The sequence below is a fragment of the Primulina tabacum genome, chromosome 1 (assembly GCF_025594145.1).
Source record: "Primulina tabacum isolate GXHZ01 chromosome 1, ASM2559414v2, whole genome shotgun sequence".
Lineage (NCBI taxonomy): Eukaryota > Viridiplantae > Streptophyta > Magnoliopsida > Lamiales > Gesneriaceae > Primulina > Primulina tabacum.
In genome coordinates this window covers 55,748,763-55,776,086 of record NC_134550.1, presented here as the reverse complement: position 1 = coordinate 55,776,086, position 27,324 = coordinate 55,748,763, and the positions used below count along the sequence as shown (strand labels likewise).

General features: G+C 32.6%; 3 protein-coding genes and 1 pseudogene across 4 annotated transcripts; all 4 read left to right on the top strand.

Moving 5' to 3' along the window:
- Positions 1 to 2,147: 2,147 nt before the first annotated feature.
- LOC142520083 (uncharacterized) lies at positions 2,148 to 4,671 on the top strand. Its single transcript, XM_075623051.1, has 4 exons — positions 2,148 to 2,366; positions 2,549 to 2,695; positions 2,793 to 2,848; positions 2,929 to 4,671. The coding sequence occupies exons 1-4, from the start codon at positions 2,271 to 2,273 to the stop codon at positions 2,942 to 2,944; spliced, it is 315 nt and encodes a 104-aa protein (XP_075479166.1). The 5' UTR covers positions 2,148 to 2,270; the 3' UTR covers positions 2,945 to 4,671.
- A 3,776-nt stretch (positions 4,672 to 8,447) lies between these two features.
- LOC142551878 (coatomer subunit alpha-1-like) lies at positions 8,448 to 12,355 on the top strand (annotated as a pseudogene).
- Positions 12,356 to 16,231: 3,876 nt separating this feature from the next.
- On the top strand, positions 16,232 to 18,023 carry LOC142551858 (putative xyloglucan endotransglucosylase/hydrolase protein 30). Of its 2 annotated transcripts, none has more exons than XM_075661317.1 (4): positions 16,232 to 16,498; positions 16,662 to 16,762; positions 16,844 to 17,053; positions 17,475 to 18,023. In XM_075661317.1, exons 1-4 carry the CDS (start codon positions 16,460 to 16,462, stop codon positions 18,001 to 18,003), a joined length of 879 nt encoding a protein of 292 aa, XP_075517432.1. In that variant the 5' UTR covers positions 16,232 to 16,459; the 3' UTR covers positions 18,004 to 18,023. The 2 variants fall into 2 exon arrangements, with proteins under 2 accessions (XP_075517432.1, XP_075517423.1); XM_075661308.1 differs by having other exon boundaries at positions 16,233 to 16,504; positions 16,668 to 16,762.
- Positions 18,024 to 19,983: 1,960 nt separating this feature from the next.
- LOC142551872 (uncharacterized) lies at positions 19,984 to 21,707 on the top strand. Its single transcript, XM_075661329.1, has 4 exons — positions 19,984 to 20,299; positions 20,747 to 20,873; positions 20,998 to 21,070; positions 21,227 to 21,707. Exons 1-4 carry the CDS (start codon positions 20,272 to 20,274, stop codon positions 21,491 to 21,493), a joined length of 495 nt encoding a protein of 164 aa, XP_075517444.1. The 5' UTR covers positions 19,984 to 20,271; the 3' UTR covers positions 21,494 to 21,707.
- The last annotated feature ends 5,617 nt before the right edge of the window (positions 21,708 to 27,324 follow it).

Here is a 27,324-nt window from a genome sequence, read left to right as displayed (position 1 = left end):
TGGAAAATATTTAATAAAAATTTTAACGCAATTATCATAAAAACGATCATAAATATTATTAAGTAATTAATTAATTATAATATTGTCAGAAGCCTAGCTACCTGGGGAGTGGGTTGGTGTTTAGTTTAAAAATAGTAATCGACTTGCATGCATTTTCAGCCCTACTTCTTTTTTCAGGTTTCTCAAATAGTCTTTGACCCAAAAACAAGGATGGGATTTTTAAACGAGAAAATTAAAGCTGCAAGCAACAAGAAGTGGCTTCTGATATATATGTTTCCAGTTTTAGCCAATAATGGCACATTTTTTCATACTTTTAAAGAAAATAAAACATTGTCTCTTCTCGCTCATTCGATCAAAAAAATTTATAAGTATAATAATATGGATATAGATATTCGTGTATCATAAATGAGGCGAGAGGAGAACATGGTAACGTACTTTTAATTTTGGATGCAGAAATTCTGCAATTATTTTTAAAATTACTAATTGGTCAAGTAATTTATATACTTTTTAAAATTACTTACATTTAAGATGACAATAGAGTGCTTGATAGGATAAAACTCTGATTTAGTCATATATATGTTTGATGTTTCCTTTTTTTTTTTTTTTTTCCTTCATAATTAAAAGAAAATGATGAGCACATTGACATTCGAGACGAGAATCAGTGGTTTTTGAGCGAATGTAAAAATGTGACGCATCTAATATGACTATATATGCTCATTTTTTTTACATAAAATGATGTATATACGTACATTAATACGAGAGCTCTGGTTGTTTTTCAAATCATACGTAGTTTTAATGTTAGCGACTTCAGAACCAATATTATTTTTATTAAGGAGGAAACATGCAACATTTCTAAATATAAAAAGATAATAATCTCTTTTTTGTTTATTGAATTAAATATATTATAATCTATTGTAGATTAATCATCATATAGTATAACAAATTAATCTGTAGTGCAACACTACGATATATATAATTAATTGTATAAAGTGACATTTAATGAAAAATCAAGCGCTTCGAAATTGACTTAGAAATTTGATTTGTTTTTTTTATGTGCTCTTGATTACATCAAATACCCTGCATATTGCAAATTCTTGGTCCCAAAAATGAATATTTCCGTCGCAAACTAGCGACGAACGGGCGGTATATTAATTTCCATTGCTAGTCAACATGGTTTTTTGTAGTGATTTGTAAATATTGGTAAATATACGAAAGTTTACAAGTAATATTACAGAACTGTTGAACTGGTGACATAAATGCAGGTTCATGCAACCCTTGACATCAAGAATTCCAATTATGGTTATAGAATCAATGAAAGCGTGAAATAGAGGAACACAACCAGGTTCCAGCTAGTTTGCTCACTGATAAACAAAATATCACAATGCCTCAATTTGTGAAAATTCAAGTATACTATAATATTTTAATGAACAGGAACAATGCTTAAACACAAGGTAAAAACAGGCAATCAATGGTGATACACCAGACAAGTTTAGGCTAACATTGAATAAACCAGTGATTTGTCAAGAAAAACCCGCAATTTCCAAGATACTTGCCTTGAATGCCTTGCTATTTTCACTGACAATGACCAAGAATAGGGGTCTTCTAGTGAAGGGCAAGATATCAGAGGGATATATGCAGTTCATACCCGAAAAACAACACAATGATTCAGCATATGCATTCTACATGAAGACTAAATCTTAAAGAAAGAAAATTAATGGCAGGAAGGGTGACCAAGTTGTTGCTATGAACAAAACAACAGATGAGCAAGGGACCAGTTTTAGCCTCCATTACCATCCTAAACTTCAATTCTAATATGAGTGTCCTACAAGCCACATCTGGCTGATTTTGTTTCCTTTTCTGAGGATTTTAATTCAAAATACACTACTTTACATAAATCACGAATTGAAGGGCAAAACTTAAGAGTTTGCTTTTGCCAAACACCACATTAAATGACACCCTTTCATTAGAATCCCATCAATCCTAATACTATATGATTTCTACACATTAAATTCCATACTTTAAATATATAATTAAGTAGACTTTATAAATCACTTATTAGACTCAAAATTAATTAGATAGTATATATAATATAATTGTTATTTAGAAAATAATATTTCTAACAAATAACTCATATATTATGATTTTTTTCTTTTTTCCCGTCACTAAAAATATTATTTTAATGAAGTTTTATTGTGTGCGCTCTAATCGGCGCATCGTTGCATTCTGTATGCATATGGAGTGCTAACGAGTGGACGTGGAGGCCACTGCGAATGCTATCTTCCCATCGTTGTATGGTGATAACAACGTTATGGACTATTGGTTCAACATATTTTTTTGGAGGGGAATCTATGTCTTGGCTGCTGTCGGTAAGTTTTACTACAAGAATATAGTCTGTTTTACTACAAGAATATGGTCTTTTTTTCCCATGGAGCTATCGTGTTTCTAGTTTTCTGTTTGGTAAAGCCTTTGGCAGTGCCCCTATTAGAACGCCTTTACCAATTTTTTTAGAAAATGTCCATATTAATGGGTCATAGGTATTCTATTGCAGATGCTTGTTGTCAATTTCACATCGATGGCGTATGCTCTAGCCTACGAGTATGAGATAGATACCGCACCTGGTGTGGGATCTATGCCATGGTCGGAGCTAGTATTTGGATTCTTGACATACGGGCTGCAGAAGACTTGGAAGGCCGTGGTGTGTAATTTTGTTGGTTAAATTAAAGTTATCTATAAATATTAACTGTTGATCTTTCTTTTATGCTCATTCCATTGATCTTAATTGGTTTATATAGGAGAGGTTTTTGTTCAAGAAGCTGTTGTCGGCGGTTTGGAATCGCACAGGGAGACGGTAAGTGCGAATCCTTTTCTTTAAAAAAATTATCGAAGGGTTAGTGAGTTTACAGTAGATTACTTGATCTTTGTTTGCAGTGTCTTGACCGAATGATTGGAGGCGCCGGATGAAGTAGCATGTTTTGAAAATAGTAGTGTTGAGTTGGTTGTTTATTTAATTTTGGTTGATGTGGAGTTGATTGTGATCAAACTCAATCGGGGTAATTGGTTTTAATTCGTAGTCTTATTGCATGGATTTGACAATTATTATGACAAATTCGAATTATGACATGTGTTGGCATTGCACTTTTGTTTGATTTGATTCTCATTTGAATCACATAAAAAGTAGTAATCGGAGAATGTGATTCTTAATTAGAATATTTGGTGATCAATTTGGGTAATGATTCTTAACTATATTCTCTTTAAAAACAACAAAAAACCAAAATAATAAAAGCCAAATTCTTTGTGCCACTTTGAGATTGACAACCTTGTAAGCGCATGTCAATCATCAGGGACGAGAATATGAATCCAAAGATATCTGCTAGCTGGGCAACGTAACTAATGCTTGACATGCATAGCTCATTGGGGAGACGAGGCACACACCCGGGAACAAATTCTATTTTCTTGTTGGATTTACAATACAAAAACCAACTCGAGCTCACTATCACTACGTAAAGAATTCTCCTGACGTTAAATTAAACATAAAGGGTCAGTATCATAATTAACCCGATCAAAGTGGAGGTGACTTCGCTTTCTATCTTGAATTTTTTGTTCCTTAGATTTTATGGTCAACGTTCATAATAGCAAGCTTTCATGAGGATGATTTGTACTAGACTGGTAGGTATTTATACAAGCTTCATTGCACGTAGATGGTACAATTGACACCAAAGTTTATACAACATCCACAAGAGAAACGAGAATTGTCTTAGAATACAGGAATCGGTTATGCCTTTAAAGGAGTCACCTCAAGAATGGATCACTTGAAATTTGAGACCAGACGACAGGATCAAGATTGTCAGATGCAGCCAATAAAGATCCCCATTCATTCGATGAGGATTGGAGCAGCTTTACTGTACAGGTACCGATGTGAAAGCATGCAAGCAAGTTAAAATCATCCCATCTCCTTTCTGGCGGAAGAACATCTCATTCTCACTTTGCAATTCCATTTAATCCTAAGAAATCAACACGCAATATCAAGCAAGGAAGTCCTCTTACGGAACTTACAATAAAATCTGAACTTTATCATTTGAGAAAAGGCTCCAATGACGCATACGTTTTGTTTTGAAGCTTTGAATAAAATAATGAAAGATATACTGAGATTCGTCAATCCTTCAAGCCTTCATCTGCCTTTTGGAAGGAAATTTTTTTTCCCGGTATTGATTTTCGATAATATTGTCAGTTATTCCAAAATACAGTAGACATAATATTGTTCTTGCCACTATTAATTCATCGTACTTTTGAAGACATTGCAAAATTTTGAGATTGACGAAAAACATGTGGCTACATAATTTGGGTTCTGATAAAAAAATGTGACGAAAAAAATAATTTTTGGATTGGATTGTTAATTTATGGGATGGAAAAATTGGATATAAGCAAATGATAGTTATGCAACAATTGATATTCCCAATCAACTTTTGTTGAAATATTACAATGATTTTATTGCAATAATTGTTGAGAGCACGTATCCGTTATTTGCCAATATTGCCAGTTATGCAACATATTTGCAGCAAAGGGCTATATTGGCCCTAACTCAAGATATCGTTCAGTCTGTAAATAAATACATGATTTCTATGAAACATTCAGAGGGAAGATTGTATTTTAGTTCTGATACAACGTGTCATTCAGATAAAATGTTGATCTATTGCATAATGTCCATATCTCTTAATTCTTAAATGCAATTATTTGTTCTGAAGTACAAAATCATTAGTTAAACTTGAAGGTGAGAACTTCGGTTATGTTGTCATGGAAGATTGATCATTCTCTTGGACTATGCAATGAAACTAGGTTGATTTTGACGAGGCTTAGAAATCATGTTTTAGAAAGAATATTTTGACCGTAAGCAATGTGGGTCATAAATTGATTGTTTCAAAATTGTCATTGACTCTTTGTGATCAAAGATTTCATTTCAAATTCCAAAAAAGACAATTTCATTTTATTGTATTACATGAAATTATAATCAACAAAAGTCAAGGCCCATATTATTTCATATAGGGCTTATTTTGAAAAAAACATATTTTTATTCAAGGTGAATTAAATTTTTTTATATGTTATATATAGTGATAGCAACAAAAAAACTACTACTTTTGTTTTTCACGGTATGTGAAAAAAAGGTTTTGTTCCTTAATTGTATGATTTACAATAGTGTGTGTTTTTTTTTTTTTTGCATGTTAAATATCTATACAATTTTGCATTAATTAATAATATCATCACTAATTTATTATATATTTTTCAGTTATCCTATATTCCAAACCAAGCAGTATATATCCGATGCTCATCAATATTAGACTCTAAAAAAAAAATTATTGAAATTAATTCCATATAACCCAAAACCATTTTTTTTAACTCGTCCAAACAAGGGCCAATTTAAACTAAAGGAAATGGGTTCTTGTTCTCTTCATTCTTCTCATCCTTCTCACAACGATTCTTCTTTTTTTCATCCATCACTCATTGGTCTTCTCTTCAATTTTTTTCTTCCTCTACATTAAGCAAGAGAATATTGTAGTCATTTGTTTTCCTAAAAAAGTTTCAATTTTTCTCAACATTGTCAAAGATTTTAAATCAGGTGTAAGTTTTAATGTCATCTCAATTTTTTTTATCGATCTACCGATTTTTATTACAATGTATATATTGTAAATATAATTTTTCATATATTTCGTTTTTAATTGTTCGGTCGCCCAAACATTATGGGTTCAGTCGCTCAATTATGTTTTCAGTCGCTCAATTCTGTTTTCAGTCGTCCACTTTGATATGTTATGTCATACGATTATATGTTAAATAATTTAATTTTTATGACATCTTTATTGCTTATTTTGTATTTTTACTAAAGAATATTGTTTTTTGAAAGTTGATGGTTGGATGTATTTTTTTTAAATGTAATTGAACATTAATGATTTAATATGAATGAATCGAAGATATTTTGTACTATTCAATGTATACAGGTGATCAAGTTAATGTTTTGTGGACTATTTACTATATTATAGTATATTATAATCGTGTGAGAATAAAATATAAAAGTGGCGTAAAATAATTCAAAAAGCGACTGAGAGCGACTGAGTGATATATGATTCTTATAATAGAAAATACGAGCAATTTCATGTTTTAGGTTCATTTACTCTATTTTAGTATAGTATAATGGAGTGATGGTGTAAAATATAAAAATAATATCATAATACAAAGAGCGACTGAGTGATATATGAGTGATCTAATAGAACCACTTGATGTAATAGAAAATACTGTTTTTTGGAAGTGGAAGGCTGGATGTTTTTTTTCAAATATAATTGAACATTAATGATTTAGTATGAATGAATCGAAGATATTTTGTATTATTCAATGTATAAAAGGTAATCGAATTGATGTTTTGTGGACTATTTACTATATTATAGTATATTATAATCATGTGAGTATAAAATATAAACGCGGCGCAAAATAATTAAAAGAGCGACTGAGAGCGACTGAGTGATATATGATTCTTATGATAGAAAATACGAGCAACTTCACGTTTTGGGTCTGTTTACTCTATTTAAGTATAGCACAATGGAGTGATAGTGTAAACTATAAAAATAATGTCATAATACAAAGAGCAATTGAGAGTGACTGAATGATATATGCGTGATCTAATAGAACCACTTGATGTACTATAAAATATTGTTTTTTGGAAGTGGAAGGTTGAATGTTTTTTTTAAATGTAATTGAACATTAATGATTTAATATGAATGAATCGAAGATATTTTGTACAATTCAATGTATAAAAGGTGATCAAATTAATGTTTCGTGGATTATTTACTATATTATAATATATTATAATCGTGTGAGTATAAAATATAAAAGTAGCGTAAAATAATTCAAAGAGCGACTGAGTGATATATGATTCTTATAATAGAAAATACGAGCAACTTCATGTTTGGTGTCTATTCACTATATTTTAGTATAGTATAATGAAGTGATATTGTAAAAAATAAAAATAATGTCATAATACAAAGAGTGACCGAGTGATATATGAGTGATCTAATAAAACCACTTGATGTAATAGAAAATATTGTTTTTACCTTATTTCACACTATTTTTCATTTTATAATCTCTTATCTATAAAAATATATCATAATATATTAAGTAGCATATAAAACATGAACTTGCTCACTATTTTTTACTATATAACTGAGTCGTCATTCGGTGCCCCTCGGTCATTTTTGCCTTCACAATATGTTTAATTTCGTAATTTCTTATACATGAAAACATACCATAATATAGTAAATAAGATATAAAACACGAATTTACTCACTTTGTTTTTACTATATCACTCAATCATCATTCGGTCGCCCTCAATCGCTTTTTAGCTTATTTCACACTATTTTTCATCTTATAATCTCTCATCCATAAAAATATATCATAATATATTAAGTAGCATATAAAACATGAATTTGCTCACTATTTTTTACTATATAACTCAATCGTCATTCGGTCGTTTCCAGTCGCCATTCGGTCGCCCTCAGTCATTTTTGCCTTATTTCACACTATGTTTAATTTCATAATTTATTATACTTGAAAACATACCATAATATAGTAAATAGGATATAAAACACGAATTTACTCACTTTGTTTTTACGACATCACTCAATCGTCATTCGGTCGCCCTCAATCGCTTTTTAGCTTCTTTCACATTATTTTTCATTTTATAATCTCTTATCCATAAAAAATATATTATAATATATTAAGTAGGATATAAAACTTGAACTTGCTCAATATTATTTTACTATATAACTCACTCGTCATTCGGTCGCCTCAGTCATTTTTGCCTTATTTCACACTATGTTTAATTTCGTAATTTCTTATCCATGAAAACGTACCATAATATAGTAAATGTGATATAAAATACGAATTTGCTCACTTTGTTTTTACCATATCACTCAATCGTCATTTGGTCGCCCTCAATCGCTTTTTAGCTTATTTCACACTATTTTTCATCTTATAATATCTTATCCATAAAAATATATCATAATATATTAAGTATCATGTAAAACATGAACTTGTTCACTATTTTTTACTATATAACTCAATCGTCATTCGGTCGCTCCCAGTCATCATTCGGTCGCCTTAGTCATTTTTGCCTTATTTCACACTATGTTTAATTTCGTAATTTCTTATCAATGAAAACATACCATAAATATAGTAAATATGATATAAAACACGAATTACTCACTTTGTTTTTATCATATCACTCGAAAAAAAAGAACAAATGAGCAGCCCCCAAAGGAAGAAGAAAACATATGTTTAGGTTCAAAGAAAAAAGAAAGATTTGAAAATATTTAAAATAAGGGTAAAATAGACATTTCAAAAGTGAGTGCAAGTTTTTTAAATATGTTACTGTGGAGTGTTTTTTACCTAAATTTCCCTCCAAACATTCTGTCAGGGCTTTCAAGTTTCCTGATTGCATTGGGAGTTCGTTGTTTGTGGAGTAGAATTCTAAATGTGGACGAAGTTGGAGACGAAGAGTGAGTGTGTGAGAGGTTTGAGTTTTCACAGGAAGAGGCCATGGATCTTGGCGAGTCTCGACAGCGGTGTGATCCAACTCTGGGATTATTACACGGCCACTCTAATTCATCGATTTCACGACCATCATGGACCCGTTCGTGGTGTTCATTTTCATGATTCACACCTGCTTTTTGTATCTGGAGGTCTATTTATTTATATTTTTGTTATTTTCTTATGTATTTATATGTCCAACAAGATTTATGATTGATTTCATGTAATTAAATTTCTTCTGGATCTGATTTTTTGGTATTGAGATTTTGATGCGGTGGGCAAGATCACTTTTTTTCACCAATTGGATTTGTGGGGATAGATATATGTTTTTGGCATTTTTTGTGGTGAATTTGGGTGCCACAGTTATCTTGGCCTGTATTTTATTTTTCCTCTCTTATCTGAGGATATATTTTAATGAGATATAAAAAAAGATACCTGGTTTTTCTATGGTGGTCTATGATTTTATTTTATGTTGCCTCATAAGAGGGTTTTTACGAAATATTAATAAAAGGTCTGCTTAATCTTTTTCTATTTTATTATTGCTGGGAAATGTTGATTGGTGGAGTGGAGCTTGGTTCGATCTGAGGCAAAAGGTCTGCATATAATTTAGATATATTGTCACCTTATCGATGTAACCGTCGTTTGGAAAAATTGTAATTACCTTGGAGTGAGTGATACATTTTATAAGTTTGGTGGACAGTTTGATGGTCCAAATTTCATCAGCATCACTATGTTATTTCCTACTGTGGTTTTTAGATCTATCTAAGTTAGTATATGATAATCTTTCTTGTTATTAAGTTGTTATCTCATTGATGATTTGGTTTTCGGGATCTGTGATTGAACTCACTTTCGATCAAGATTATAGAATATAATGTTGAAAATGTTTGTGTGTTGCTTTTAATCGGCTTCTGTTTCTAATGTTTATTCTACACTTGTATTGAGATGCATCATTCTTGTTTATACCAAAATATTGATTTTTCAGGTGACGATTTCAAGATCAAGGTGTGGAATTACAGATTACGTAGGTGTCTGTTTACTCTTCTTGGTCATCTTGATTATATCCGAACAGTTCAATTTCATCATGAGTATCACTGGATTGTCAGTGCAAGTGATGATCGGACAATTAGAATATGGGATTGGCAGTCCAGAACTTGCCTTTATGAGTTGAATGGGCACCGTGCTGCAGTGACATGTGCATCGTTCCACCCCAAAGAAGGCTTACTTGTTTCAGCATCCTCAGACTCTTATGTCTGTGTTTGGGATGTCAGTGTCATACTGCAACATACAGTCAACGCCAAGGGTGTTGATCCTTGCATAGGTTATTTTTCAGGCTGTCGTCCCATGACTGAGTGGGCTTCTTTCCATCCTACTCTTCCTGTCGTTGTTTATACAGATGCCTGCCAAATTAAAATTGGTAGCTTGAAAGGTATGGGCCATTGCTCTTTGATTGTTGTAGCCTTGAAGTACCTTTTAGAATGACACATGCCAATGCTTAAATATATATTAGTGTAGAGTGCAGACATTCATGTAGTGCTTGATATTGTGTTCATCTGTAGCATAAAAAAGTGGTTGACACCTCTCTCGAGATCTTCTACCTTTCATTATCGTTTTTCTAGCCTTTTTGCTATAAGCTAGTGCTAAGGTTTCTGATATGTGCCATTTCAGGATCGTCGTTTTTACAAAATTATATGTTTGCTGAAGTTTCATAGGGAGCTCCAAAAGGAAGGTGGATTTCCGATTTACATGTTATCAATTAATGAGAAAGCATGTAGAGCAGCGAGAGATTGATGGACTTGGCTATGCTATGTATCAAATTTGGTTAAGTTGTTTATTTGGATGATCGTCAGCTACATTTTAGCACATCGACGATGTGAATTTTTTTTCCCAGAACTCATCTCTTTATCTGTGTTGGTGGCAGAATGCTGCCATCCATTAAAACCTGAAGAAAATTTTAATTTCTCTGATCAAAGACTTTTAGTAAGGAGCTTTGCCAGTTCCGGATCCTATCATTACACCCTGAGCTAAATCTTTTGGCTGCTGGTCATGATAGTGGCATGATTGTTTTTAAGTTGGAGAGAGAGCGTCCTGCCTTTTCTGTTAGCCGTGATTCGGTGATCTTTGTCAAGGATAGATTTCTCCGCGTGTTTGACTATTCAACTCATAAAGATGTTCGACTGACACCAATCCTCCGACCTGGTTCGCATACTTTGAATCAAGGGCCTCGAACTCTGTCTTACTGTCCTACAGGGAATGCTGTTTTGGTTTTGTCGGATGTGGATGGGGGATCATATGAGCTCTATATTATTCGGAAAGACAGCTATGGTGGAGGGAATACAGTTCAAGAGGCGAAAAGAGGTGTTGGGGGGTCAGCAGTGTTTGTTACCAGAAATAGGTTTGCTGTGCTTGAGAAGTGCGGCAATCAAGTCTTGGTCAAGAACCTGGAAAATAGAATGGTGAAAAAGAGTGTTCTTCCAATTGCCACTGATGCTATATTCTATGCGGGCACTGGAAATCTACTCTGTAGGGCAGAGGAGAGGGTAGTCAAATTTGATCTCCAACAAAGGAATGTTGTTGGGCATATTCAAGCTCCTGTAGTTAGGTATGTGGTTTGGTCTCCAGATATGGCTTCTGTTGCGTTATTGAGCAAACACTCCATTGTTATTGCTGATACAAAGCTTGTGCCCCGCTGCACTCTTCGCGAGACCATACATGTCAAGAGTGGAGCATGGGATGAGAATGGAATCTTCTTCTATACAACACTGACACATATCAAGTATTGCCTTCCTAATGGGGACAGCGGAATTATCAAGACATTGGATGCTCCAGTATATATCACGAAAATATATGGGAACTCGATATTTCACTTGAATCGGGAGGGGGAAAACTGTCATATCTTTATTGATTCAACTGAGTATATTTTCAAGCTGTCCTTACTGGGAAAGAGATTTGACCTAGCGATAAATATGATGAAAAACTCGAAACTATGTGGACAGGCCATAAATGCTTATATGCTGCAAAAGGGCTTCCCGCAGAGCGCTCTTTGTTTTGTGAAGGATGAAAGTACCCGCTTTAACTTAGCCCTTGAAAGCGGTAATATCGAGAATGCCTTTGAATCAGCGAAAATGGTTGATGAAAAAAATCACTGGTACAGACTAGGAACGGAGGCACTTCGTCAAGGAAATACGGGGATTGTTGAATATGCATACCAGAAGATAAAAAACTTTGAGAGACTATCTTTTCATTACCTGATAACTGGTAATTTGCATAAATTATCCAAAATGAGGAGAATTTCTGAGGTCAAGAATGATGTGATGAGACAATTTCATGTTGCATTGTATCTTGGAGATATCAGGGAGCGTGTTAAGATTCTGGAGAATGCAGGTCATCTGCCACTTGCATATATCACAGCCACTGTGCACGGGCTCCATGATATTGCAGATCGTATAGCTGTGGAACTTGGAGATAATATTTTGCATTTGCCCAAGGTGAAGAGACCTTCATTGTTGATACCCCCGAGTCCGGTATTATGTGCAGGAAAATGGCCTTTGTTAATGGTTCCTTGATGATAGTGGACACAAGGATTATGAAGATGCCGACAGGGCTGAGGGTTTTTGATATTGATGAGATGGATACGAGGATTATGAAGGCCAATTTGGACAAGGGAACTACTTGCAAAAAAAAAAAAAAAACTTTTTAAGTTGACTTTATATTCTCTTGTATAATATTAGATTAAATTATTTGACATGTGTATTTAGTAATTAAATCAAACCATTGAACCAACTCAATTATTAATATTGATTTTTCATCTCTTTCTTACATGTTATCAGTTGCCCATTTGTTAATTAATTGTTGCAATCACTATACCTCCAAAAAAAAATTAGAGCATCACGACAACAAGACATTACAAGGAAAAATGTGTAACGCCTCGGTATCACATCAACAAGTGAAAAATGACTAAAATTGTTAAAAATGGAAAAATACAAAAGTAATATTTCGACAAGACTAATACTGAAATGTGATAATATATAAATAATCAAAATTACAATTTTTCCAAAAAATGTGTATATATGTTTTGTATCTAAAACACTGACATTCATAATTTTCTCGTCCATTCTTGATAAGTCTCGATTTCTAACTTCAGATGTCACTATTGTACAACTGAGATTTATTTGTCTCCTAATCAGTAATATTATATTAAATATACTTTGCGTGTTAGAATAAAACAAAACATCAAATATTATAACAACCAAGGCCATTTTTTTACATGACAACTGTACTTGAACATTATATCAGATTTGTGGTTATTATAAACTAATGGCATACAATTATCCATCCTATGAAACTAATAATTTTTTTAAAAAAAAATAAAAAATTCTAGCAAGTTGGATGCAATATGGCGTGCCACGTGGACAGGTGATGTAACTGCATAAAGAAAATTTTCCTTTCAAAAAGTTAGGGGTGTCAAAATACAACACGACTCGTCAAATTGACACGACCGAACACGAAAAAATCAGGTTCGGGTTGGGGTTTTTCGGGTTCGGGTTGGGTGGGTTCGGTTTAGTGCCAAGTTAAACGGGTTTCAGGTTAGGGTTTTTCGGGTTCGGGTTGACCCGCTTTTTTGTTGAAAATTTTAACTATATTTTTATATATTGTATGTTTGAACAAAATTTTTTGTATATTTATATGATAAATTTTCATCATTTAATATTTATTTTGTATATTTTTTATTTTTTTAACAATTGTTTATTTGATTTAGTAAATATACTTTTAATTTTCTACAATCAAACTTTCAAATTTAAATCGAATTTTTTTGTTATCACGTGTATAAATTAAAATATTATTATTATTATTATTATTATTATTATTATTATTATTATTATTATTATTATTTCGAATTTTTTCATTAAATTTTTTTAAAAAAATAAATAAAATTCGGGTTAGATGGGTTCATGTTCGGGTTGGAGGTTTTTCGGGTTGCTTCGGTTCGGGTTGAAAAAAAAAAATTCCCGCGAGTTGACCTGAAACCCGATCCACCCGATGGATTGACACCCCTACAAAAAGTCATAGCCACCGTCGATGAATTTTAAGAGCCTCGCTAATTAATTTAAGTTACTAATACAGATAACCATCACACCAACAATTGATTAAAATAATCAATGAAATTAAATATTATTTATTAATTATTGGGAGAAAACCAACCATTTTATAGCACTACACACACACACACACACACACACATATATATATATAATATATATATGACATCGATATTTTTTGAGTAAGCCAATCAATAATTGGCTATATATAATAGTTGGACACGTTATTTATACGTGTTTAAATCATAAATATGGGTCAAACTAAACATCCACACAGTTAAGATAAATTAATTCATATCTTGAATTATATGACTCGTACGTATATTATAAAGTATTTATTTGCAAAAACAAATACAATAGAATTTGAGGGATAAAGGAATAAATTAAATTTGACTCAATTTTCTTTTTTAAAAAAATAATATGGAATGTACATATAATTAGACTCAAATCATGATTGGAAACCTAAAACTTGGATAATTTTTTTACCCATTAATTAGTAAATATTATCACCATCTTTGCTCTCCTTTTGTGTTGGTTTTACTGAAAGATGATCGATTGACTTTCTTTCCCAATAATAACTGATTGTTGTTCAAACTCATTTTTCAATCACTAACTTTGTCTTAATTTCCTTTTAATAGGACATTTAATTCAATCCATTTGTGACAGTGATTAAATCTGATATTGCCACTAAAGCTAGTTGTTCAATGGTTCTCTAATATATTTTTTAAAAATATTACTGAAATTATATCATTTGGGAAATTATTTTCAAAAGCAACTTTTCTTGAGGTTTGATTTTGAAAATGGGTCAAAGAAATTAAGAGGATGATACCATGTTAAGTTTCGCGTGTCCAAATTTGAATAATTAATTACATCTGCAATTCTAATTTTCTTTTTAGATTTTTTTTTTCTGAGTGGAAATTTTTTCCGTAAATGACCACGCTCTTTTCTTCGATTTAAATGAGAAATCGAGGAAAATCTAGAAATTAAAATTCCAAATATACGAATGACGAATCAATTGAACTAGTCTTTATATATTTCCAATATTAATAATTTCCATAAATACCCATAATCTCCATACACACCTCATAATTCCCATAAATACCCTTGATTTTAACTCTGATTTTCTAATGTCCACTGATTAAACAAATTATCATAGATCCAGCTAATCCTTCTTGCCAATTATTTTTTCACAAATACCTTGAGTGAGGTGTATTCAATTTAGAGTTTTGATGACTTTTAATATAATGATTTTTTTAAATTATAGACTTTTATAGATTTGATAGATTTTTATTGACTTTTACAGAATCTCACAGATTTATAAACAGATTTATGTGGATTTATGTAGACTTTTTTTCAAGATTTTTATAAACATTTGTGGACTATTTTTTTTTATAGAATTTTATAAATTTTGTACTTAATTATAACATATTAATTTTTTATTAATTTCTTTGAACCAATAATTAATTAACATATATAACATATTCAGTTTGAAATTATTTTCAATATTTATATTAATAAATAAATTTACTTATTTAAAAGTTAAATCATTTAATCCTTATATGTGTATATATGTGGGTTTGTATATATGTTTGTAAATTTTTTAAAATACATCAATTGATTAACATGTAACATTGTTTTTAAATTGATAATATACATGTGAAAATAATATTATTTAGTATTGTGTGAATATAATTTTGTATAAAAATATCATAGCTTACATATTAATTGAAAATACTAAAATGAATTTAAAAAATCATGGTTGTTACGAGACTATTCAATTATTAAGAATTAAGCAACATTTTTTTGGATCTTCTTTTATTATTATTGAATATTACATTAATTTGTATAAATCACAAATTAAAAATCACAAAATCAATTCTAGAATTCAAAATTTCCTTTGATATTAAAATAAAAAATTATTAAATGAACAATCAGCCAAAAAATGAAAAATTTGAAAAGGAAAGATGAAAATATATATAGAGATACACTTCGAAAATTTGAGAGAGTGATAGAAATAGATGAGAGGAGAGAAGATAGGAAGAGAGGTGATGTGAAACGACAAAGAGAAAAACAAATCCATCCAAATCTTTGGGTTGAACCAAATACAATTTTTTACAATTTATAGTTGTACATTAGGCTTTAATGTTTGTATGTTAATGAATTCCATGGAGTTATTAAAAGTCCATAGAAATTTTGAATACCTATAGACTTTTATAGAGTTTTTAAAAGTCAATGTTGAATACTACTTGACTTTTTAAAACTCTGTGAAAGTCTATTTTGAATACCACTAGACTTCTATAGAGTATGTAAAAGTCTTAATTGAATACATCTAGACTTTTAAAATCTACAAAAATAATTAAAAGTCAATAAATCTCCAATATTGAATACACTCCCATGGGTCAATTTCATGAGACAGATTTTCTATTTGAGTAATCATTGAAAAAAATTTAATTTTTATGTCAAAAATAATTTTTTTTATAGACAAAATTCATCTCACGAGTAAAAATTATTGAGATCGTTTCAAAAAGACATATTCTTACACCTAAACACAGAATTCTTAAATCTTCATGACACACACATATATATACATACACACGCACAAAAGAACCTTGAGAAAGCAAAACATTTGTAATAATACTAAGACATGAATGAGTTCCACTGTTCTGTGTCTTTCTTCCTTGTTCTTCATGTATTATGTGTAGGCTTCGTTGCAGCAGCCTTCAACGTATCCACCATCCCATTCGAAAAAGGCTTCACAAGTTTATTCGGCGAATCGAATATCATCCGCTCCGCCGATGATCGGTCTGTTCAACTTCACCTCAACCAATTCACAGGCATGTGTGTTTGATCTTTTCTTTTTCAACATAATTTTCACGAGCCAGGAGGAATCAATTCAAATCATGCGTTTTACACTATAATTAATGTTTATTTATATATATATATATATATATATATATATATATTTAATCAGCTTTGATTTTATTTACTTGTTTGCAGGCTCAGGATTTAAATCCTCCGACCTCTACAACCATGGTTTCTTCAGCGCTAAAATCAAGCTCCCGTCAGATTACACCGCAGGAATCGTGGTCGCGTTCTATGTACGTAGAAATATATAATATATATTATATACTCTACATGAAATTCGAATTGTAACTGGTAATTATGTTGTTATGTTGCAGACGACTAATGGAGACATATTTCGAAAGACGCACGACGAATTGGACTTCGAGTTCTTGGGGAACATCAAAGGAAAAGCGTGGAGGTTTCAGACAAATATGTATGGAAACGGAAGCACAGATAGAGGAAGAGAAGAGAGATACTACCTCTGATTTGATCCTTGTAAAGGAATTCCATCGTCACAGCATACTATGGACCACTAACAAAATCATGTAAGTTTTTATTTATTTTTTCATCAATAATATATAATTTTGTCAATTGCTTCCTTGCATAAAATTTGACCTATTCAAGATTTATACACCGTCCCCAACATAAAATTTATAGTTTTTTTTTAAAAAAAACATTTAGATTTGATTTTTTTTTAAAACTAGAAATAAGTAATTTTAGAAATATATGGTGGTCACATGCAAAGAGATAATATGGATATCATTAATCAGCCTAAAACGTGTTTAAGTAAGCATAGTTGGTCGATGTATATTCAATTTAAAATTTATCAAATTTTATGTATAATATTTTATTCAAAAATTAATCAGTTTTTTTTTTCCTCAAACTTCTTTAGTTACTAGACATAAATTATAATTATGCATCACGATTCAAATAAATTTTCGACTCCCAAATTCCGATTTTTTGCAGATTTTATACAGACGATGTGCCTATCCACGAAATGGTACGCAACCAAGCCATGGGAGGTGATTTCCCGTCGAAGCCTATGGGATTATATGCAACCACTTGGGATGATTCAGATTGGGCTACTTCCGGCGGCATGTACAGAGCTAATTACAAGTACGCGCCGTTCGTGGCGGAATTCACCGACCTCGTTCTCCAGGGATGCACGTCGGATCCACTAGAAGAGGTGATCGACACGGGCTGTGCTGATCAAAAAGATAGCCAACTTGGTAATGCTGATTTTGCAAATATAACCCCGAAACAGAGGTTGTCCATGAAAAGATTTAGGAGTAAATATGTGTATTACTCGTACTGTTACGACATACTGAGGTATCCTGTGGCACCGCCGGAGTGTGACGTTGATCCGCCCGAGAGGCGGCGGTACAAGGATAATGGACGGTTGAAGTTCGACAAGTTTCATAGGAGGAATTACAAGAGGAGAGTTGAGCTTTTGAAAGCTAAGCGTTATGATCAAAATGAAGACGACCAAGGCTAAAATTCATACACATGTTTTCATGTAAATAGTAGTATACACATACTTTGATTTTTATATTTTTTTGGTCTTTCTCTTTCTTTTCTATTTTTTTTTTTTTTTTTGTATTAAATTGTATGCTTTGGGATAAAAATTTACACGTGGGAGTATTAGATTCGAGAGTTTATTGTTTTAATTATTATTTTTGTCTGGTCTTGTAAAATATAAGTAAATTGTCAAGGAATGTGGAACAAAGTTGTCTTACAATCAAGGGTCTCCAATATGGGAGATTCTTATTTATAAAAAGTCTAATTATATCATACATTATCTTCGTAAAATATCTCTGAAAACAAGTATAAATAATTAAAATATCTCGTGTTTTTAAATTTTGAACATGCATATTCCTAAAAATACATATGGACGACTGTGTGCGCTCAAAATCCCTTTAAGCTCTTTTTTCAAATTTCCCAATAAAGGCTGTCTTACGAATCATAATCTGTGAGACGGGTCAACCCTATCAATATTCACAATAAAAAGTAATACTTTTAGTATAAAAAGTAATACTTTTTTATTGATTACCTAAATAAAGATCTGTCTCACAAAATATGATCCGTGAGATATGTCACACAAGTTTTTGCCGATAGATAATCTCCGACTAACTTATAAACGTGTGGGGTTATTTGAAAAAAAAAATGTGCCGAGACCCGATCAGAGCCCTGGGCTGAATTTACATACATATAATGTGATAATAATAACATTCTTGCATACAATTTTTAAAGCAGAGCTACTAATATTCTTATCAAAAAATTAAATTTTGCTCTCTAAAAAAATAATAATTTCTGCATACGATATTTCTTAAAAAAAAAAAATCAAGCACAACACGCTTTTGAATATAAAGCATAATTATTAAATAGTTCTTTTAAAAATTGACAACAATATTCACAAATATCTCGTTATTGAATCACAAAAATACATAGATTTTTGAAAAATAAAAACTAGTTTAAAATATAGAAAGCATTCAAAAGGAAAAAAAAAAACTAAAAATATAGATACATTAATAAAAGACGTTCGTCATAGATAATATTAAGAATTAGAAGAAATCAAATCATGTCATTATTACTAAATATGGAAAGGTGTATGTAAGTTATGGAGCCTCAAGAAATATTTACTAATTTGTAATTTAACTTTTATTTTAAAAAATATATACGTGATATTTGAATCTTAAGAAGTATTTTATATTCTGCAAATGACTAATGGAGATTGCATTCTCAACGAATTTGAGTTCTTGGGTGATGTAAAAGGAAAAACGTGGAGGTTTCAGGCAAATATGAGGAATCTTCTGGGCCACTCACTGTCATCGACTTAGACAAGTAGTGTGCACTTGACAGAATCGGGATTGTTTCATCCCTGTCCGTGCAGGCAATGAACATGAGTGATCCGGGCTCACCTCCATGTAAAAAAAAAAAAATTGACTCTGAAAAATCCGAACCGTTGGATCGACACTTGCGGGTACTGCGAGCAGGGGTAGGGTCGAGTAAACCCAGAATCGGAAAGAGAGGAACTGTGTTGGGTTTTGGATTGCAACAAGATGTCTGCTCATAAGGAAAGGCTGCGGCCACTTCGGGTCGTGGTTTGTGAGGCAGCTGAATTTAAGAGACACCGTCACGAAAAAAGTTTGCCGAAATTCGGAAGAGAAAGCAAGAGTGTTGTGAAAAGGGGAGCGAAATCGAGAATGAGGGATGCAAAAGCGGGCTGGAGGGAAATGAAGAGGAGCTTGGGGTGTGCAACAAGCACGGATGACTGTAGTTTTAATGTAAAGAAGAAGAAGAAGAAATTGCACCCCATGCACATAGAGAGTTTAATCTTGGTTTTAGGATTTATAAGCAATCCAAGTTATGTTCTGTCAGGAAGAAAAAATAACATTTCTTGATGTTAAAGTTTGATTCGAGTAATATAGTCCTACCAATAGATTTATTATATGGTTTTCTGAATATCGTCTTGCTGCTCTATGTTTTTAGTATATTCGGTTCTATAATTATATGGACATCTTGAATATGGTACGCGATCGAGTTCGAGTGTATAGATATATTTTTTTAAATAAATAAAATTATAAACTGATTTTCAACTATAGAGCTCCGTGTTTGGTGCATCCAATGTAACTATGGAAGAAAAAATAAAATAAATATCCAAATCACAAGCTTGGTTGTTCCGCCTGCACCCATTTAAAGATTTCAAGTTTTTGAAGATTTCTCATTGCGTTCTCCTATTTGTATCTTCAGTCCTCCGATTCCCATGGGACAGATTCTTGAAAAATTCAAAGGTAAATGTTCTTTAATCGTTGGATTTCCCTACTGGGAAACCGGTAAAATTTGGGGGTTTCTATCTTCATGCAATTTATGAACAACCTTTTTGAGTTTTTTTTGGATGGGATCTTACTTTTCCGATCAGAGAGCTGTCGACAGCACGTCGTCGTTTTCGAATTTTGGGTTTTGTTGCCTATTTTTAATTTTCAAAATTTCGAACCAAATTACACCAATTCGTATTTTTCGAAGAATTCAAGCAAAACCATAACGTTAATTTATGTATCCTAATGAATTCAGTGCTGTCACGACATAATCTTGTTAAAACACAAGTCCCTTCAGGTATTTGGGAGCCAAATCTAGAACCAGATGTGGACTTGTCTTGTGAAACATCATGGTTTCGAGGTTATGCCGAGCAGCAATCTTAGTCATTCTAACAAAAAAGATTGAATTTTATGTTTATGCAGGAGAGGATTGGAAAGAAAGGCAGATACGCTCTATATCCAACAGAGTTTTTGATCGTGTGAATCAAGATTCCGATAGGGCTACTCTGACGTTTGAGGAGCTTTATATTGCTGTGTTACTCGTATATAAGTCAGAAGCTTCATCTGCATGATTTACTATCCATATCCATTTGACATAATAACTCTGTTAATTTCTCCATTTTCTAACTCTTTTAGATTGTGGGGTGGTTCTGAAATTGTTTCCATCTTTGCAGTGACATTAATAAGCGTTTGCCTGGTTCGCATTTCGACCCCCCCACAAAGGAACAAGTAAAAAGTCTGATTCTGGTAAGTTGCAGATTTCCATTTTTACACGCACACTGGTGACCTTCCATTCGTGTTACTAAAGGCCACCAACGGGGTTGTTCCGTCCATGACAAAACCGTTCCAAGTTCCCATCAGACTTGTATTGGAAATTATGTTTTTTTTTTTTGTAACGTATAGGAGAGTGATATGAATCTTGATGGTGAACTCGATCGTGTGGAATTCGTGAATTTCATCCTGCATATAACAAGAGATACATTTGTGACAGTGAGCTGGGGATTGATCATTAGTTTGGTTGCAGCTCCAACTTTGGCTTTGTTAACTAAAAGGACAACAGAAAATGTCCCCGGTGTCGGCAAGGTGGTGCAGAAAATACCCAATTCTGTCTACGCGTCACTCGTGACACTTGTGGTTGTTGCATTGCAACAAAATGCAGAGAAGGTGTAAGGGGTCGCTACCTCGTAGCAAACTTGTAACTACATCGATATAATAAACTAGCACGAAATTGATAAACGCTTGAAGTTAGCTGTATCTGGTACATTAATCTTATTGTGTGTTTACAAGTTTGTAATAACACTCTTTACCAGAAAATATTTGAACTCAGCTCACCAATGTGTGTCATAAATTGAAAATGGTATCTGTGAACTCTCTTTTCTTTCCATTTTGAATTTCGTTCATTTCCAATTCATGCTCCGCTCCCTTTTTTCCAACAATAGCGGAACTCAAAGTTTTGGAAAGATTATCTGGCTTCAGCTCAACTTTGTTCGTGAAATTTATGTATGAAATCGAAGGATATTTATTTGTAAGGTTATTTGCATTCACCTTCAGTGCCAAACAGACAAAGGAGATATGAATGCAAAGTACTCGTATGTACAAGTACGGTTTATCTTGCTAGTGTTGTATGCAGACTAGCCTGCGAGTTTAATCAATACACACGGAAGAGCAACGGTGAGTTCCATCTTAATTAAAAAAAAAAAAAAGATGTCCATATGTATATTACGAGTTTAATTTACACATGTAAAGGACTAATTTGAAATAATTGGTTTTTTTTGTGAGATCTTGAAATAATTGTCTTGAAGCCACGTCTAGACCTCGGGATAGATTTTTATACATATATTGTGAACATGATTATTTACATGTTGGACTGATTGAAATAAATGTGTGTTCATGAATGATATTTAGCCTAGATTGATCCAGCATTAGTTCAGCCCAAATTTTGATCCAATCATGTTGTGCATACCGGTGGGCCGTGACCCAGTCATTGGAGGGGAGAGCAACTGATATTCTTATTAAAAAAGAATTGCTCATAATTTTTTTTAAAAAAATCTAAGCACGACACTCCTTCTGAGGAGTAAGGATAAAAATATTCTAAAATAAATAGCAAATATTTTTTCAATTTTTTTTAAAAAAATTCTCCCTATTAAATCACAAAAACTTCACGATCTTTGAAATGAAAAATAAATTATGATATCCTCCAAAAAGTAACGATATTTACACAAATATCCCAAATAAATTAAAAATATAGACATATTAGTAATATTTGTTGAAGGGTTTTGGATTGGGCTGTTATTCTGAAACTGTATTCATAAATTAGTACAGAATCTCAAAAATATAAAATGCTTGAATTTTGCAATTTGTTACAGTATTCCTGTCATGGAATAGGTTTCTTGTGAGACGGTCTCACGAATCTTTATCTGTGAGATGGGTCAACCATACCGATATTAACAATAAAAAGTAATAATTTTAGCATAAAAAATAATTTTTTTCAATGAATGACCCAAATAAGAGATATGTCTCACAAAATACGACCCGTAAGACTGTCTCACACAAGTTTTTGTCCCTGTTATGTGTTTGGAAGTCAATAATAACTTCCAAGTCACTCAAAAGTAGCTCACAGATGGGTTCGATCAAGCTTAGTCAAGCAACTGAAATAACTGTTCAAATCGAGCTCAAGAACATGTAATCCAAAGTTCAGTTGAGCCAGATTTATAATGTATATTAAATATTTTTTATCGTATATTTTATAGTATTTGATTGCTACTTTATTTTTTTTATTAGTTTTAAATAAAAATTTAGGGTTGTCCAAATTTGAGCTCAACAGCAAATTACATATTCAAGCCAAATTTAGCAGAAATTCTCATTTCAGGGGGTTCACAAGCGGTAGTTGAATATGTCGGTTTCAGAAATCTGCCATTTTACTTCGTGATACCATGTGAAACTTTCGAGCACTTATCAAGGAATAGTTATTGCCTAATTCACCACGTACATTTGTCGTTCATGCTTGCTAAAAATGGATCTCAGCGGATTGCCTCATAATATTCTGTAAATATTACAAGTTCCAAACGGAGAACGAAAATGTAAGGGCCAGAGAGCGATCTGTACTCAGAGCAAAACTATTAGATACCTTGGATAAGTGAACTTCATTCAAATCCACTACGAGCAACAGCAAAACGTCTAGAGAAAGTGTCACGAGGGTTACACAGTAAATCGAGTAGAGCACAAAACTAACAACAAGCAAAATATCTGATATCCTTGTCATCCGTATGATCGCTGCTGATGTATCCACAGCACTCATAATACGATGATTAAAAGGGAGAGGGGTATGAAGGGCGATGATGACAGATTTATTTTGGCAGACACCACACATGACCTGGTTATACAAATACACAGGTACTCATAACACCAGTCACCATGGGCAGATACGGACCGGGTTAATGATATCAAGCTGAGCCCAGCTTTTGCAGCCTAGCTTTGGCAGTATCCAATTGTGCTGCTCAAATAATCAACGAAACAATTGCAACACTAGACTACATACAAAGACAAAGAATATTGACATGATTAAGAGTACACTTACTTTGTTCTAATGCCGTTGCTTTTTGAATGGTCGTTCGAAAAAATATATTCCCATTTTTCTGATATACAGCCTGAATGATGAAACAAAATTGTTCTATGAAATTAACTTCAAATTTATCAAATTTGACTATTTAGAATAATGTAATTTATCATATGGCACCACAAGCATGACTATTTAGAACAAATAACTTCAAATTTATCAAATTAAAACAAGTAGGTTGGGAAGCAGATAATGTAATTTTGTCCCTTTCCTCCCGTAGTATCAAAATAATATGACCTATAATAGACAACTGAAAGCAAGCATACTGCAATGCGATTATTTTCCCTGTACGGCCAGCTCATGATTTTGTTTTTTGGCACGGCTGCTCTGCTTGTAAACTTACACAAAGCATTAAAAGTGACCTGGGGATTAACTAAGGTTCCAGAAGAAATCATGAGGATGATTTGAAAACTAGGCTCGTGAAACAGGAATTAGGAATCGGGTGCAGAACTTGGATTTATGGAGGATAAATAACAGCAAATGCGTTCATATAACTACTCAACAGGCGGAGGCAAACACAAGGATAACCAAATTTCACGTTCACCAGTCAACATGTACGCAATTAATGCACCCATAAAATCGACATGAGGCTAGTTAAAACCAACAATAACTTTGACAGTGAGGATTATCCCAAGGTTTAAGATAAAAACAGGTGGCAAAAAAGAGTAAGTGCATTGCCAATTCTAAGCTAGATCACAGTTCATACTTTAATCCCCTATTCTTTACACAATGTTCTCTTCATTCTCACACAATGTCACAACTTTTTCCACATGTTCTATTAAAACAGTTTTCTTAAAGCCTCAATAATAATTTAAAAATCTCTAGGGGCTCGAAACATCTTAGTCAACCAGATATGATCCAAGATGTCATAGAAGCAAACGCCATAACTACTTATTCAAAATAAGGCTGCAAAAAATGTTTCAAATTTGATCACATTCTCACACAAGTCCGGGCTATAAACACCAAAATTCTATTAAATAGTAAAATTATATGTTAACTTTGATATGAATGAAAGCCAACAACATCATATCCCCTAGGTGGCTTCTGAATCTACAAACTAGTTCCATCTTTGGCTGCTTCACTACCACAGCACAAAACAAAACACCTATTGACTCTGTTAAATGATTAAGCTACTTAAAGACTACCCATTCAAAAATAACAACCCAAAACTATTGCACGGAGATAAAGATTAAATTTGTAAAATTCAAACCAAATTACAACACATTGTTATGCATCAATAATGCTTAAAATCAATAGTTAAACGAATTGCTGAATAAGAAAATCATACCCGAGAGGAAGAAAGGTAATTTATCTCAGCTAAAGCAACTTCGTGACTTCTAACCTGTGAGTACGAACACTATAACCCATTAATATTTCATAGACACCGACCGCGGACACACAGGAAACAACCAAAAGCAGGATTGACCAGAATTCAGCGGCAAGACTTATTTTTTAGGAAATTTTTGTAAAATTAAAATTATTTCGTTTGTGAGTTAATCTTCTCACATCCACTCTCTCTGCCCAAGAGTTAAACAAGTTGCAGTCGCGCTAACAAATTTTTTAAAAAATAAAAATAAAAAAGAAAAAAGGTAATTTATACAGCCAATGTCAGCCCCCACACCACCAAAAAGCAAAGGAAAACAAAAATTGGTTCAGCCACGCCAGAGCCATCTAGAATAACAGTAATCTTATGCAGAAACGATACACTTTCATGCATATATGGGGGTAATTGATTGAAATACCTGCTTGAGAAGATCGGAATAGGACGACGGATTTGACGATACTGGAGTCGACATGACAAAAGGGGTTTTGCGAACGGAATCCGACTGGGAATACCAAATTCCAGTATGTTTATTTAAAATAAAAAAACAAATTAAAGAAATATTATAATTCAAAAAATATATATACACAATATTTAGAAAATAAATGAGGGGAAAAATTCTCATTACCAATTGTTATAATTTTCTCTGTGAGATTTGTAATTAATTACCATATATTTGACTTTTTTTTGTGTATCAGTTTTTAAAATTTTGAGTAACTCTCTCGTAAAGTCAAGTCGACTGAATTCATAAATATAATGAAAAGTAATATTTTATCATAATAAGTGGAAGAATTATGTTCTAAAAGTGATGAGGGAAAAGTTTTTGTGGTTCGCCTTATTTAGATTTATTGATTTTAATTAATAAATAATAGGACGTTGCCATATTTAGCATGAAAATTCGCATATTTGCATGAGAATAAAAAATGGTGAAACAACAACCTATACGCCTGCATGAAAGGATGCTTCGGCGGTGGCGCAGTAGACAGCCGACAGATCTCCAGGAGACAAACCACCCGGAACGTCTCCAACTCCGCCTCGCCTCCGCCATGCAGAATCATGGTAACCAACAGAGCGGTGGAGTGAATTCATCCGTCGCCTCTTCCAGGGAATCCGAGATGCCGTTGACCTACTCTGTGTAATTATATAATATTCAGCTTTGTTCAGTTGTTTCTTTATAAATATAAATTTTCTGGTCATGTATTAATGTTGGGCATAGCTGAACTCTATAGTTAATTTCATATGTATTTTTTAGTTTCTCTTTTATTTACTTTAAATTTTATATGGTCGCAATCGGCTTTGTTTGAGCAAATTAATTCCTCTTTAAAATTATATATATGTTCAGTATATCAAATTAAACATAATATATTTCACTTTGTTATAACTTGATTTTCCTAAAAACTCTACCACGGAAATTTCACAAAAAAAATATTCTCAGACAATCTTTGAAAAATCAGTACATAATTTGAAGCAAGTCTTGGAAAGTACATGCATGCCAACGTTTCTTGTGCTTCTTTAATCTTTAGGTATATCCATCCCTCAAGACTAGTGGTGACTGGTGCCTACCAAATTTAGAAAGAGTTTCACGTAATTCTAGCTCAAATTATCAAGAAAATATCTACATTAGAATAAATAATATCATAATAAACGTCATTTGTTCGATCGACACAAAAACAATATTGATCTGTCAAAATGTGTCTAATATTGGTGCATGCATTCACAAGAAATTTCCATGTAAAATATATAGTAGACATCAATTTCGGAAAGTGCGCAGCAAATTAAATGAAGCAGAGTTGAGATTTTTAGCAGGATACTGAAATTCGTGATGATCACTTATATGTATTTGCACCAAGAACTTTTGAACCCTGCCAACAGATAATTATGATGTCTAGGTTGGTTGTTGGCATGGAAGCTGGTGCTGGTTCATGTGCCTCTAGTTCAGGAGATCTTTGGTCTGCGGAAGAAGCATGTCAGACCTAAGTCTGCCGGCCGACGAAGATTCACTCAATTTTACAACAGGATTAATACCCAAAATCCTTCATCAGAATGATAGAGTTTCAGTGTCAC